We start from the raw sequence: 16,703 nt of genomic DNA, 5'->3' as shown, positions 1-16,703 counted from the left end.
TAATTCCTTTTGTATATATTATGCTTGTATCTTTGCTCTTCCCTCGCACTAAAACGAACATGAAAATTCATGTCTGGTTTTTCCTCTGTAATATTGTCTGTCTTGTGAACTTGTCATGTCCTGTTGCCTTGAGGTTTTGTATATAAGGAGAGTGTTCCACAACAATATAACTCAGTCGTTTCCAATCTGCCTTTGAGTTCACACCCTTACTCGGCGCCGTCACACCTCCAAGCATTGACGTTCATTTCAATTGATACATGGCCTCTCTCGCCCCTCTCCAGACCTACTGTATTTGCACAGCTACTGAAGTTCATGAGGCATGTTATTACTAAAGATGACAAGGACTGGATCCATACCTGTATTCGATATCTAACTTCAAAAGTGCATCAACACACAGACTTGGGTATAGGCACTTTTCATCAGCGTTACCGTCATTTTGTCCACATTCATGACGACGTGATCGGCTCCGTACCCTCGTCTCAAGGACACTGTTAACTTTTCAGTCATTGATAACTCCACTCGCTAGCTCAAAGCTATCCCCATATAAGATGTAACATTTGATTCACACACTGCTGCCTTAGTTTCTGGATGGAAAGCATGATTCAGCATCCAAGAGCATATTACTTCCAACGTGAGTGTTACTTTCCCCTCTCACTGTGGACAGCCTTAAGGCATCTTCTTGGCATCCTCTAACATCAGGTTACCGCCTAAACCCCGCACCCAAGGGAATAGGGGAACATTTCCATCGTACCCTCAAGGTTACTTTGATGTCCTATTGTAATGAATCTATTTGGTTTCCACAACTTCGTTGGCTCCTCCTCAGACTGAGGAACACTCCCAAGGACACCATGCATTTCTCAGCAGTTGAAATGTTATACGGCAACAAGTTGGTGGTCCCCGCAGAACGTTTTCTGCACACCACATCCTCCAAGGATCTACTGTGACTACGTAACATTACGGGGAAATTTACTACCTGCCACTACACTTACAAGCCCCCAGCAAAGCAGCACATACAGAAAGACCTACACACCGCAACATGTGTCTTTGACCACACCAACACTTGTAAGCCACTCTGAAAGTTTTCCTCTTCAATGTCCATAGTAAATAGGATTGGATCATCATTGTATCACCTGCAAACAGTATAACTCTTTCACATGCATGTCTGCTTCGGTGGGGGTGGGGAAACATGTAATATATGTGCAGCAAGCAATGCACATATAAATGAAGAAGAATTCCCTATTTACATGTTCTTCAACACTGCATCTGCCATCCAACTCCACATTTTTTTCACTTTTTTTTCTTTTTAACATGTGCCTGCGTAACTTTACGGGGAATTTACCACCTGCAACCAGACTTACAAGCTCTCAGAAAAGCAGCGCATAGTGAAAGACCTACACACTGCAACACACGTCTTCATACACACTAATGTTTGCAAACCACCACATCGGTTGTGCTCCAAAAGCTTCTCTCTTCAATAACCATTAGTAAAGAGGATTGGATCACCATTGACCATCTAAAATCTGTGTATCTCCTACCAACAGCATGACTCTTTTACATACATGTCTACCTCGTTTAGGATGAGATGTGTAATTTACATGCAGTAAGCAAATGTTTCGTTTGGTAGACCAGTAATGGCATCTTGGAGTATGAGTCTCGGTATATCATGTGTTCTTTTAGCAGCCTTGCAGACTTTTTCTTCATCCCTTTATTTGCCAACTTTATCCCTAGATAGGTTTTTTATTTATTTTTTCCCAACAGTTAAAGGTTTTGTAGGGTCAAGCTCGACCTTGCCTCAAAAAATAAATATCATTAAACATTTATTTGTGCATCAGTCTTTATTCTTTTAATGGTTAAAAATCTATTTATCTACTAAAGCATTTTCCCCAGTTTTGGGGATTAGCCAACATCAAAAGAAAAGAGCAAATGGAAACTTTTCTTCTCTCAGCTCATCCCAGCCTAACAAAGGGCTCAGCTTCATATGCCGACTCCCCTTCTGCTGCTACCTCTACAGTCACCAAGGCAACTGAGGGAAACATCAGGGCCTATCAGAGCTGTGTCACAATCATTCTCCATTCATTCCTATTTCTAACACGCTATTTTGCTTCTTTCACACCTATCCTCTTATTACCTAGAGCTTTATTTACGCTATCCAACCTCTTGTACTTCTCCCATCCAGGGTTAAAAGAATGGTAAAGAATACCGTGAGTTACTGCGCACCTTCGTGACGTCATTGGTAAGTGGCTGTAGTAGAAAACGAGGAAAACAAGTTTTAGGGTCCCTATAGTAGGTGATTCCCCCATAGCACACTTTTCTTTCTTTCGTGACCGCGGAAGATAACTTTTCCCTTAATGTTCAGGTACTTTATTACTTGAAGATTAGAAAGTCCATAATCCTTAATAATGCCCTCCTGCATTGTCAATCCGTGACAGGTGTCTCTCACAAGGTAAAAATGATAGAACTTAGCATTTGTTTTTATTTTATTACCTACTCCAGTTTTTTCTCTTTGTTTTTATTAATTTTTTGGTTAAGGAGATAAGAGGATTCTGTTTAGAATTTATATTTTTCTAATGAAAATACAAAAAAAAAAAAAAAAAAAAATTTCAAGCTTTTATTTGGAAATTTACTATTTCTCTATTTTTCCATATTTTCGTTTTGGAGTTCTCTCGCAGGAGATTTTTCTGTTTAAGATTCTCATCCTAAAAAATATGCGACACTGTACAAATAGAGAAACAACTTCTTTTTTTAGATTTACAAAAGGAATCATATAAGAAATGAGAGAGAGAGAGAGAGAGAGAGAGAGAGAGAGAGAGAGAGAGAGAGAGAGAGAGAGAGAGAGAAAGAGAGACAGAGAGAGATTTTACATTTTGGTCTTCCTTTCTCTTTTGACTTGATCTGCAGCCATATACGGAACAAGTAGCCATGACTCCTCAGGACCCAGAGGATCAACGAGGATTTATCCAGAGATTAACCAGGTGGATGAAGACCGCTTGGTTAAGAGAGCTTGAGTTCCTGTTGTTCTCCCGAGTAGAGTCAAATACAGACTGATGACATTTCTTAATCTGAACCCTAACCAATGCAGCCACTCAGCGACATGCGCGAGATTGTTCTTATTTTGGTCAGAAGCGGGCTAACCCGATATTCTTTTAACCCTGCTCCCATCAACTCTTGCATTCATCACCTTTTTCAGCAGTGGTCATTTTCCATTCTCTCTATATGGCCAAACCACCTCAACACATTCATATCCACTCTAGCTGCTAATTCCTTTCTTTCACCATTTCTCACCCTCATTTCTTCGTTCCTAACCTTTTCCAATTGAGATACACAAGCCATTGTACCAACCGTGTGGCACACAATTGTACATAATTATTTTGTATATATTATGCTTGTATCTGCGCTCTTCCCTCGCACTAAAAAGAACCTGAATGATCATGTCTCCGTTTTGCTCTGTAACATTGTCTGTCTCTCGAACAGGTCATGTCCTGTTGCCTTGAGGTTTTGTATATAAAGAAGAGTGTTCCTTAATAAACTCAGTTGATTGCATCCTGCCTTTGAGTTCACAACTCCTCTCTCGGCCCGTCACACCATACTCTTCAGATCACTTTCTCTTACAGAACTCTCTTTACATTCATTCCTAACCCTCTATTCTTTACCACTCCCTTCACTGCCCCTAACACTTTTTACATCCTTCATTCACTCATTGATGTACATCTGCTTCCACACCACCATTTGCAGCAACAACAGACCCAAGCACTTAAACTAATCAACTTCCTCAAGTAACTCTCCAATCAACATGACATTCAACCTAGCACCACCTTCCCTTCTCGTGCATCTCATAACCTTACTCTTACACATATTAAATCTCAACGTCCTTCTCTCATATATCCTACCAAACTCTGTCACTAGTTGACCCAGCTTCTCCTCGGAGTCTGCGATCAATACCATATTCACCTCCCACTCATGATCCCTCTCATCTATCAGTTTCAATCATCGACCAAGCACTTGAGCATTCACCTCTCTCACAATCCCTTCAAAAAACAAACTGAGCAACCATGGCTACATCACGCATCCCAATTTTAGTCCCACTCTCACTGGAAACCACTCACTCACTTCATTTCCTATCCTAACACACGCTTTACTGCAAATGAATAAACCCTTCACTGCTTGCAGCAACCTTCCACGAATTTCATATAACCTCCTCACATTCCACATCGCTTCCCTATCAACTCTATCATAAGCTTTCTCCAGATCCCTAAATACAACATACACCTCCTTACCCTTTGCTAAATATTTCTCCCATACCTGCCTAACTGTAAAAATCTGATCTATACATTCCTTACCTCTTCTAAAACCAGCCTGCACTTCTAAGATTGTATCCTCTATTTTATGCTTAACCCTATTAATTAGTACTCTACCATGCACCTTTCCAACTACACCTCAACAGACTAATACCCCTGAAAACACAACACTCATGCAGATCTCCCTCACCTTTGTATAGTGGAACAATAAATGCACACGCCCAGTCCATTAGTACCATTGAAAACATGAAACATATATTGAACAATCGCCCCCAAAAAATACTTCAAGGAATTCTAAAAACTACTGAAAAGAAAAATATTACCGATCTACAAATTGTACATCTATAACAAATAAACTTAAAAAAAAATCATTATTACTAACGATATTTTATAGAAAACTCCCTGTTATTTTTACACAGGGGAGGGGTTGTGCACGACCCACCACACCTATTCAGAGTTTAGGTTCAGGAGAATGCCAATGATTTCTTTTCTTAATGCAATATCTATCACTTGCGTACTCCAATGTGTTACTCGCCTGTCCTTTACAACCGTTCACTTCACAGCATGTTGTTTGAGTAACTTTTTCCTTTGTATAATGAAACCATTATTATATATTTTGTTTTTACAATGACTGGAAACTATATTATCTATGATGGATTAGCTTCGAATTCTACTAGAAATTAATTAATAGTTTAACTGATTGGAAATTTCCAAGAATGTATAAGAAGCTAAAAAAGAAGAGGTGATTTGAAAATCTCCAACAACCATTCAAGTATAGCTAACTAAGAATTCTTTCAATAACTTTGAATAGATAACTGTAAAAACATAACGGCTAATTATGCTAATATCCATCATTGGTAATCGCTTTAACTAAACCTTAGTTGAAATTATCATATATGTTCAAAATGACTTTCCTCGGTCAGGAAGAATGGAACCAACACCGCCAGGTTAACATGACAACAATAGGCTAATGATACACAGGATGAAATCGGAGAGAAATTATTCAAGAATTTTCACTCTGCCGGTCGTTTATTGCTTCTTTTATGATTCATCAACCTAATACAAATAGTTTATGTTTTATTCAAAATCGTGTTCCCATATTCAATTAATATATACATCACTTAGTAAAAAAAATACTTTTGGGCAGTTTAAACTTTTACTCCAATCTTTATTTCACATTTCTCTATTACCATTATAATTCTGTATTTTTTCTTCTTACATCCTTTACCCAATTCTCATAGTGAAACAAAATACATTCTTTATGTTAACTCGGTCAAGAAACCCACCTCCTCACTCGGATTATAGAGAAGAGAACTTTTAATCAAAGAAATAATAACATTACAGCTGCCAATATCGTCAATGAAGTCGTATCTAGGCATACAAACTACGATATTCATCCAAACACAGTTTCATGGCAAACGTAAACTTGAGGTCTTCAGTCTCGATCATTCAGGTGTGTTAATATTTTCCGATTTCTTAATTTCAATCATGGGTACTACAGCCTTCGTGTCTACTAGATGATCCTCCTTCGAGGGAGAAAAACCTTCATCGGATCTCAGCATCTGCCAGATCTTTTTGTAGATATAATAGCATCTTGGACTAACCAGACGAAGTTCCACATCCTTCGGTGGCACTGGGCCTGTAGAGCAGAATAGATGTTAATTTTTTGTAAGCATTAATTTTCATCAATAATAAATAATGGAACTTTTGAAACCAACAATGATTAGGAGGTATGACCTATATATGAATTACTAAGAACAAACATGAAATGTTTTGAATCTAATTGAATAGGTACAAAGATATGCTAGCAGTCAGCTTTACAGGATTAGCTCCAGCCAGTGCATTGTAACGATTATCACTTGAGCCTGACTGGTTGACAATAAATTTGCAAACTTGATCATTATCGTTAATGGTTGAAATAGTAGTTTTACAAATTCAGAAAAAAAAAACATGATTATCCAAAGGAATCGTATTACAGCAAGAAATAAAATCATGGACATATCTAATAGTATATGAAATGGGAAAACAAATCTTGAAATGAATGTTGATTAATGTCGAATGGGTTTGGAAAATAATTTGCACCCAATCACTGTCAATACAGTGCACTTACATTTGGCGAATATTGTAATTGCTGTTTGGTATTGTTAAATATGTTCAGCATTCTTTATCATAACACATTTTATCTCTTAGTTCAATGCAGATGCAATCATATCGAAAAGTTGTTAGGTGGGATCGAATGTAACAGAGGGAAAAAGAAATATTAGAAATTTTCCAGAACGCTTGAAGTCGCTTACTAATAAATTCTTTGAGTATCAGAATGTGATCGATTATTTACGAGCAATTTCATATCATTTCACTTTGTAAACTTAACAGATATTTTGTTTTTAAAATGCCATGTAATTAAACTTATTTTATCTTGTATTAGCCGGATATAAATTCACGTTCTTTTTATTGTCTCTTTTTTTTTCATATCCATTAATACTAATTTTTTGTACTTTATAACATAAACCAAGTAAGTGTTTATAAAATAAATATTTATGAACAACTGTTTCTAGCTATTTTCTTTGAACAATCAAGCAATTTCTATAGCTATCTTTTACAACCAATTATTAATTCGAACAAGTGTTGTGTCGAACAACTGCTGTGTCGAATAACTGGTTTTCGAAGCATTAATATCGAACAACTGTTTTCGAATAATTGTTTTCGAAGAATAGTCCGTAATTCTATATTCACTGTTGATTCCAGATATTGTTTACCACATTTCAATATGTTTTCTTAGAGGAAAATTAAATTATGTGAGATGGTTTGCGTCAATTTTGTATAAGGAAAAATTGAAGAAATCTGTTACAAAGGAATTCCTGTGTTCAACTATTTAATTGACAAAATGTAAATATTGTATTTTGTTATTTTAAATAAAAGTTAAATATATATATATATATATGTATATATATATATATATATATATATATGTATATATATACATATATATATATATATATATGTGTGTGTGTGTATATATATATATATATATATATATATATATATATATATATATATATATATATATGAACTCAAAATGTTTGCAATAATTCACACATTGGGTGTAACGACAACCAATTGGATAATATGTCTACGCTTCCAAGATACAGGAATGTCTTAAAAGCATAACAGGGTGGAATTCTACACAACATAGGAAGTTCATTCTGCATGTGTCTCATGTTCAAAACATTACATATATGATTATGAACTGTTGTAATGTTTAATCTGAATAAGAAACTGATATGGCAAAGCATTAGAATTTGATAAATATGCTAATGGTGTAGTAATTCCAGGATTGATATTAAAATTCTATGAATAATACTATGTTGATTAACTATTTCCTTATATAAAGGAAATGGAATGTTCTGTAAATGCTTTTACTTCAGGAATACTTCTTTAGATAAATGTATATGAGATTTCATGATTACGCCGATTTTGTACATAAATTTTGAATGGTTTCAAGAATAACGATACCAATGTTACCTTGGTAAGAATAACAAATCGAAACATAAGGACATCTACCAAGAATAGCAAACCCAATACAAATATCGTGTGATGGAAGAAAACTAAAGAAATAACATTAAATATAATTGCCTAATGAAAATAAAAATGAAGTAATTTCCTGAAAAAAATTAATAATATACTAATTTATCAAAATGGGTATTGAGACAAATTAATGAATCTGTCTACTTTATTTTTTTTTCTAATCAACATGAACTGATACAAAACGGATTTTGAGCGAAGCGAAAAATCTATTTTTGGGTGAGATGGCCATGTCGTCCTGATGGAAGTTCCTATAGGGTAGCTTCCTAGGGTATATTACAACTACGGCGATATTCCCAGAGAATTTACCTTAAGGTACCAGAATTCTAACTCCTGGAGCGAGTATCCCTCGTGAAAGGGATATCGCGACATATCAGAGGACGTATTCTTGACACGCCACATGGCAATCTGCGCCCCGAACAGAGAATTCGTATCGCAGGGGGCAATTGGCAAGAAACGAATTCGGGAAAGAAAAAGGGGGAGCCGCTCCCAAGGCTCCCTATCTCCCGTTTCGTAAGCGTGCCTGGCGCCAATCCTGGCGCCATCTGTATTCCTTGTAGCGTACACGAGGTGCTACAGATACTATATGTAGGGAGGGGTCCTACAGCCCTTTCTTAGAAAGGCAAGGGCGGGTCCATCAGGACGACATGGCCATCTCACCCAAAAATAGATTTTTCGCTTCGCTCCAAATCCGTTTTTTGGGCTCAAACCATGTCGTCCTGATGGAAGTATACCAGAGCATTACTGTATCTGTGGATTCTCAGAACGTGCCGTACTCCCCGGAGGTAATTTTTCCCGGTCGACTATACCTAAGATATTACTGTTATACATCTTTTCAACTAACTATAAACCATGTTAGAGCTTCCTGCCCCCTACAGGGAAGAGTCCTACTAGACTCTGGAAAAGTCTCGAAGAGTACATATACCTATGTATGAATACCAGGCAAGCTAATATAGTGGTCTCGCCCTATATTAAGTAAAGTATAGTTTGTAAAGAACCACTGCGTCAATATGAAATATCGACCAGTTCTCCGCACAATACTTGTATTGGACAAAGGTTTTATATCCGCATAGGAGGAAAACCAATGCAACATAGCTTGCATAAAGGAACAATTCTATTAGAATTATCCCAGATAAGGTACATAGAATGAATGCTCAATTATACCAATAAATTGACACAGGTGAAGGAGACGCAAGGTTCTCAAGAACCAGTTTATTGACAGGCAATAAATAGACAGGTTAACCACAATTATATGTATATATATACATAAGAAGAGGATAACCCAAAACTTTAAGCATAAGTATGATAGTAAACAGAACTTGTTTGTCTGAAAGAAAAAACATTAAATGCCACTTTTAAGATACCGAGGTATCAAAGTCATAAAAGTCTGTATTACAAATCAATGACATTAGCGTTAGAAACGCTCGGCACACATGTCTGCACTTATGCTAGGTTCACCTTTGGAAATGGAACAGTCTACATGGGCAACACAGTGCCCTCACTTAGTTTGTAGTACAGTATGTAACTACACACTCACCCTGGAATTAATCGTCCCAATTAAAACCACTGTTCCTCGCAGAGTTAAACAGTAGGGTTAACACCGCGACCCACTGCTACCACAGATCTCTTTAGTTCCTCTACTTGCTTCGCATAGTGGCGAAAGAACACTCTGGAAGACTTCCAGCCAGTGTATGAACGGAGATGTTCAAAATCCATACAATTAAAGAAATTTAAGGATGAGGCAACTTTCCTCGGATCGTGACCTGCGGGTGTACTGTCAGGATCCGCTCTGCGAATAAAATATGTGATTTTCACTCTGAGTTGATTCAGAGATAAATTTGAGCCTGATGTTTCTCCCCTGAATAGTTGACCACCCTTGAAGTCTGAAGTTCTATGAAGATAGACCTTTAGGCATTCTACGGGACATAGAGATGCATCTTCTTTCAGAGGGCAGATTCTCCAGGGACCCCACCTGTTGGTGGGTAACTCATTCTTGGCGAGAAACGTAGGATCCGGAAACAGGTTCAGTTCTCCCCAATCCAGGAACTGAACACGACCTGCCTCTCTCGAGAGGGCTACAATCTCACTAACCCTGGCCCCGGACGCGAGTGCAAATAGGAAAATAACTTTTTGTGTCAAATCCTTTAACGCACACTCTTCATTGATCAACAGAGAAGCGAAATGAAGAACTTTGTCTAAAGACCATGAAATGGGCTTTGGAGGTGCTGAAGGTCTGAGCCTAGCGCAGGCTTTCGGGACTTTATTAAAGATCTCGTTACCTAGGTCGACCTGGAAGGCATATAGAATGGGTCTTGTCAAAGCAGACTTACACGCTGAAATCGTGTTAGCTGCCAATCCTTGACCATGGAGGTGGATGAAGAAAGATAAGCAGAAGTCTGTCAAGATCTCCTGCGGATTCTTCGCCTTGACAAAAGGCCACCCATTTTCTCCAAGATGACTCATATTGCCTTCTAGTAGATTTGCACTTATATTCCTCAAGGAAGTCTATACTGGCTTTCGAAATCCCGAAACGCTTTCTCACCGCTAGGGAGAGAAAATCATGAGCTGCAGGGTCCGGGTTTTCTGTAATGAAGCGCAGACAGTTGACTTCTGGACTCGCTGGGTCAGAACTGGATCTGGTAGCGGTACAAACTTCAGCTGCAGTTCCAATGCCAGGGGGAACCACACGCTGTTCGGCCACTTGTGGGCCACTATTGCCGCTACCCCCTTGAAGGATCTCAGTTTGTTGAGGATCCTCAACAGAAGGTTGTGAGGAGGGAACAGATAAATCTTGGACCATCTGTTCCAGTCGAGGGACATCGCGTCCACTGCTTCCGCTAAGGGGTCCTCGTACGGGGACACGTACAGGGGCAACTTCTTGTTGTCTTTCGTCGCAAAGAGGTCTATCTGCAGTTCTGGGACTTGATTCAGAATGAAGGAGAATGATCCTGCGTCTAAGGACCATTCCGACTCTATCGGTGTGAACCTGGATAGAGCGTCCGCCGTCACATTGCGGACTCCTTGAAGGTGAACTGCCGACAGGTACCACTTCTTCTTTTCCGCCAATCGGAAGATGGCCAACATCACCTGGTTGAGAGGTGGTGACCTCGATCCTTGTCGATTCAAGCATCTCACAGCTACCTCGCTGTCCATCACCAACCTTATGTGGATCGAGTGACGCGGGGAGACTTTCTTTAAGGTAAGGAGCACTGCCATAGCTTCTAGAAAGTTTATGTGAAAGGTCTTGAATAGCTTGGACCAAGTCCCCTGGACTTTTTTCCGATGAGAGTGACCTCCCCATCCCTCCTTCGAGGCGTCTGAGTGAATCGTCACTGACGGGGGAGGTGGCTGAAGAAGAACCGACTTCTTTAGATGTCTGGCTTAGAAGAGTACTTAGCCGAAGCGGAACTGGTCTTCTCAGATCTCTTCGCGCGTTTGATGCATAACTTCTCCAAACTCCGGTTGCATCCTTTAGCTGTGCTCTTAGCACTGGGTCTGTCACCGAAGCAAACTGGAGAGAGCCCAGTACCCTCTCCTGCTCGCGTCTTGATATCCTTTCGGAATCTAGAAGTCTCTTGACATAACCCGCTATCTCCTTCCTTTTCTTCGCCGGGATGGAGAAACGGTGTGACAAAAGGTCCCAGTGGATTCCCAGCCACTGGAACTTTTGAGATGGAGAAAGTCGAGACTTTTTTCTGTTGATCTTGAAGCCTAGGTACTCTAGGAACTGGATCACTTGACTGGAAGCTTGCAAGCATTCTGTCTCGGATGCTGCCCACACCAACCAGTCGTCCAGGTAGGCTACTACCTGAATTCCCTTTAGGCGTAATTGTTTGAGAGCTACGCTCGCAAGCTTCGTAAAAATCCTTGGGGCTATGTTTAGCCCGAATGGCATGGCTCCGAAGGCGTATAGTCTTCGTTGTAGCCTGAACCCTAGGTAGGGGGAGAGTCGACGGCTGATTGGAATGTGCCAATAGGCGTCTGACAAGTCTATAGAGACGGAATATGCCCTCTTGGGCAGTAAGGTCCTTATGTGTTGCAGTGTTAGCATTTTGAATTTGCAATTCACTATGAACTTGTTGAGTGGCGACAAGTCCAGAATGACTCTGAGCTTTTCCGAGTCTTTCTTGGGAACACAAAACAGCCTCCCTTAGAAATTGATGGGCTTCACCCTTCGGATCACCTTTTTTCTCCAACAGTTCTTGAACGTACTCCTCCAGAACGGGGGTGGAGTGTTGGAAAAACCGAAGGCACGGGGGTGGAGTGCTGTACCAGCTCCAGCCCAGACCATTCTTGAGTAGGCTGTGGGCCCAGGGATCGAAGGTCCACCGATCCCGAAATTTCAGAAGTCTCCCTCCTACCGGTATCATCTCACTTGGACTGCCGTCCTGAGGTCTTGCCTCCCTGACCACGACCACCCCTGAATCCCCTTCCCCTTGAGGGGCGCCTAGACGAGCCTCTGGCTGCTCCTCTAGGCTTTGCTCGAAAGGAAGTAGACTGCCCTTCGAACGCTGGGGTGAATGCCGTGGACTGTGTCGACACGGCCTGGGGTACCCACTGAAAAGTGGTCGGGGTTTGTGCCACGATCTGGGGCACTGGAGGCAATGGCAATTGCAGTTGCTGTTGCTGTCTAACAGGCTTGGCTGGCCGAGACGGTAGCCTAGTCCTCATAGTCTTCCTCTTTGGTTGAGGACCCTCATCCGGGGAAGACTTTCTTTTGATAGCCAGGCCCCACTTCTGGAGAAGGTTTCTATTCTCCAAGGCGGCCTTATCAACAACTTCTTTGACCAAGTCGGTAGGGAAAAGGTCTTTTCCCCAAATGTTGGAAGAGATTAGTTTCCTTGGCTCGTGCCTCACCGTAGCCGAGGTGAACACGAACTCCCTACAAGCTCTCCTTGCCTTGACGAAGCCATAAAGGTCCTTCGTCACTGTGGCCAGATGAGTCTTGGCCACAACCATGAACATTTCATGGACCTTGGGGTCACTTGCCATCGTCTCGAGAGTAGTCTGAAGAGACATTGAGGCAGCCAGTCTTTCTTTTGTCTCGAACTCTCTTCGCAAAAGAAAGTCAGACAGCTTAGGGAGGTCCTCGCCGAACTGACGTCCGGCAATATCAGCCTCCAACTTCCCAACTGAGAACGTAAGATGGACGTCCTTCCAGTCTTTGTGGTCCATAGGCAGGGCCAGCGACAAGGGTTTACACTCCTCCAGGGAGGGGCAAGGCTTGCCGGCCTCGACTGCTTTTAGTACAGCCGCAAACCCTTTCTGTAAAAAGGGGAAGGCTCTAGCAGGCGAGGACACAAAGGAAGGGAGCTTCTTGCTCAATGCAGCTACCTTTGAGTTAGAGAAGCCCCTCTCTTTCATCGAGGATGAAAGTAGAGCTTGAGCCTTAGCATGGTCCATCACTATGACCTCCTTCGGCTCTGTCTCCTCCTTTGAAGCTGGTTCCTTCCTCAGCCGGACATAACAGTCCGGATATGATGCCTTGCTGGGCCAGAATTCCACCTCCTCCAGGGGAACTGAGCCCAGCTTATCCGAGATGACGATCTTTCCAGTCGTCATCGGCATGTGCTCAGCATACCTCCATGGGTTAGCATCTGAGCACAAGGGAAGGTCTTTCACATTGAGCTTTTTCTGGGGCCCATGTGATTCTGCAAGGCACTGCATCCGCAGTTCCATTGCAGCCGCCTTCTCCTGATTCTCCTTCTGCATTTGTTGGATCATTCCAACAATAGAAGAGAGGGCCTGTCCCAGCTCTACTGGGAGACCGGCCGATGTTGAGGGAATAGGCTCCGGAATCTGAACCGGAGTAGCCGACACCACGTCAACCTCTTCCTCTACAACGTCTGGGGCTTGAACTTCATCCTGGGCTTCTGCCAGGAGGTCTTCCTCCAGACGCTCGTCCACATCAGACATCCTGTCATCTAACTGGATGTCTTGCATCGCGACCGCGACTTCAGCATCCACCTGGATCTGAACTTGGGGGATCTCCTCTTGAGGCTGGGGAATCACTGCATCAGCTATACGCCCTCATCTTCTCACTTGGAAGATAAGGGCCAGAGGTGTTCTTTTGGAAGCCCCTTACCCAGGTACGAAGCTTCTCCCTAGCTATATCCCTTGATTCCGCCGTCCTAGGGGAATCAAAGGCCTCAGTAATCAGGTTAGTGCACACAGTACATACCTGAGGGTCCCAATACCGGAGATCATCCTTGGAGACAGCGCATGCTGCGTGTCTCCTACAAAACTCATGTCCGCAGAGGTTCTTGCTGCGGACGTTGCAGAAAACACTTCCGCACTTCGGAGGGTCCTTCTGTAAAGAAAAGAAATTTCCATGAGTATCAAGTGACCTATGTATCACTGGATATGCATAGTATAGCATAACAATTCAGAAAGGAAAGACACACACTTGTGTTTCCCTCACAACCCATTGTTGCAGCCTTCCAGATAATAAAATCAAATGGTTAATCTCTTCTAGAGTAACCAATGCAAAGTTTCCAGAGGAAACAGGTGGAGCTCACACCTAAGCAATGATTTTAAAATCCTGGATAATAGACAGGAAAGAACTCTTTCCTATCTGTAGGGCAACAGCAAAGGACTGTGCAAGAAAACACAAAAGTGTTAGAACACACAGTGCTGTACCAAAACCCATACTATAGCTTTCTTCTTACTGTATATGTTATACTGAAGAATATTAGTACAGTATAGGAGGATACGTGCCGGCCGGCACACACCATAACTAGCTTTAAAGTATACTACTTAACAGCTATAAGGCGGCAGAACTCTGGTTCAAATGCATGTGCCGGCCGGCAGCAATTGCCGGCCGGCAACAGCCAATGTCGGCCGGCAATGGCTGCCGGCCGGCAACTACACAAGGTAGTACCCAGCTGCCGGCCACACTCTTGGTGACCGGCAGACAAGGGCTGACATTAGCCGGCCGGCAAAGGTACAGGACCGATGCCAGCCGGCAGCAAAAGAACCAGAGGACTACACCCGCCCGGCTGCCGGCCTCATAGGCCGGCAGCCGGGTCGGGTACAGCACTAGAAGAAAAATAGGATGGATGCCGGGATAAGAGTGTACACTACCTCCAAGCCCGGCAATCCGAAAGAGTGCATATAAGGAAGGGGAGAATCTAATTCAGGCTTCCTGACCAATGCCGTCTGGCTCTACAGGCAGGCATGGATGAGGGACCAAGGGAGGTCCGGGCAGCACTCAAAATATAAGACCCTTGCCGGCCGGCAGCTCTGCCGGCCGGCAGGGGGCTGAGTCAATTCCACATCCTAACCTATTCTAGGTCCAGATGTAGAACGACGTACAGTACTGTAATGGCTAGGCCATTACGGAGATAGAGGGGGAAGGGACAAAAGAGGGTCCTACCAACCTTGCTTTAGTGACGGATCACCCGCAGCCAAGAAACTCATCTTAGCCTAAGGGAGATCCAAGGGGGGAGGCCAGCAATACTTGCCAGTTCCCAGAGCACCAAAGCAAGGAAGGTGTTGCTACTCCCAGGGAAAGAAACTTATCCTCCCCCGAGAACAGCAACAAGGACTAGTCTGGTAGATCACAAAAGAAGGAATCATATCCACAGAAACCTTCAGTAGTGACCTAAGGAGGCTAAGCCACCTTTGTCTGTGTCAGGCCAGCGAGGGAGACTCTACCCCAAGCCAGACAAACACAGACTCAGACTAAAAAACTCTGTTGTTCTGTCCCTCTTTGAACCAGACTTACTGGAACAGGAAGGTACAGTAACACCCCAGTATAGTTTTATCGAAAATTAATTCAGAAAAAACCACTTAGGGATAAGCCCAAGGCTTAAACAGAGGGAAAGGGATTGCATACCTTCTCCGAAGAAAAGAAAGCAACCGGGGAGTATGAGAAAGTATACTAAGGCTCCATAAGCAACTTAGCCTAGGCACCAAGAGAATCGATTACCTAAATCACCGAAACTCACTCGTATACTATCTTGGAAATATTCCACACAATCTTAAATGTATAAAACATAGCCTAAAGCTTCAATAAAATTTTAATACACTCGGAAAACCCAAATTCATGCATGAAGTACTAGGACCAAACGACTAGGCTACATGGCCTAGCGTAGGCCAGAATGGTGAATACTTCGCCAAAATAATACTAAGCACGAAAGGAAATCCTATGTAATGCTAAATAGCTAAAATTTATTAAAGCAAAACAACCGGGAATGTCGTTCTGACTAACTAAACTTATACCTAGCGAGCGACAGCGTCCATGACGCCTCCGGTAGGCTACGGCTCTTGTAACAAAGATTAATCCTATTAATCACTCAAAAATTTACCAAGAGCCTACATTTATACATAAAAGACATGGTACTCAACTTATCAGAGGCCGACGAAGACGGAGAAGCCATGAAAAGCAGAATAAATCCAAGATTTGCGAGAAACACAGGAAAAAAACACCGAGTTGTTAAGCTACGCAAAAAGGAATACAGATGGTGCCAGGATTGGCGCCAGGCACGCTTACGAAACGGGAGATAGGGAGCCTTGGGAGCGGCTCCCCCTTTTTCTTTCCCGAATTCGTTTCTTGCCAATTGCCCCCTGCGATACGAATTCTCTGTTCGGGGCGCAGATTGCCATGTGGCGTGTCAAGAATACGTCCTCTGATATGTCGCGATATCCCTTTCATGAGGGATACTCGCTCCAGGAGTTAGAATTCTGGTACCTTAAGGTAAATTCTCTGGGAATATCGCCGTAGTTGTAATATACCCTAGGAAGCTACCCTATAGGACCTTCCATCTGGACGACATGGCTTGAGCCCAAAAATAACGATGTATAAGTTCACGTTTACCCCAAACA

At 42.2% G+C, this 16,703-nt stretch overlaps 1 protein-coding gene across 1 annotated transcript in view; it reads right to left on the bottom strand.

Annotated features, from left to right (window-relative positions):
• Positions 1 to 5,445: 5,445 nt before the first annotated feature.
• The window catches only part of LOC137641520 (sodium-coupled monocarboxylate transporter 2-like), a 29,995-nt gene continuing 18,737 nt past the window's right edge, over positions 5,446 to 16,703 (bottom strand). The window contains exon 11 of the mRNA XM_068374150.1: positions 5,446 to 5,934. Within this exon, the coding sequence (XP_068230251.1) occupies positions 5,741 to 5,934 (194 nt within the window). The 3' untranslated portion in view covers positions 5,446 to 5,740. The remainder of the gene's footprint in view (positions 5,935 to 16,703) is intronic.

This window comes from Palaemon carinicauda, chromosome 1 (genome assembly GCF_036898095.1).
Source record: "Palaemon carinicauda isolate YSFRI2023 chromosome 1, ASM3689809v2, whole genome shotgun sequence".
Classification (NCBI taxonomy): Eukaryota; Metazoa; Arthropoda; class Malacostraca; order Decapoda; family Palaemonidae; genus Palaemon; species Palaemon carinicauda.
The sequence above is the reverse complement of the archived record's forward strand: the minus strand, read 5'-3'. Positions and strand labels throughout refer to the sequence as shown.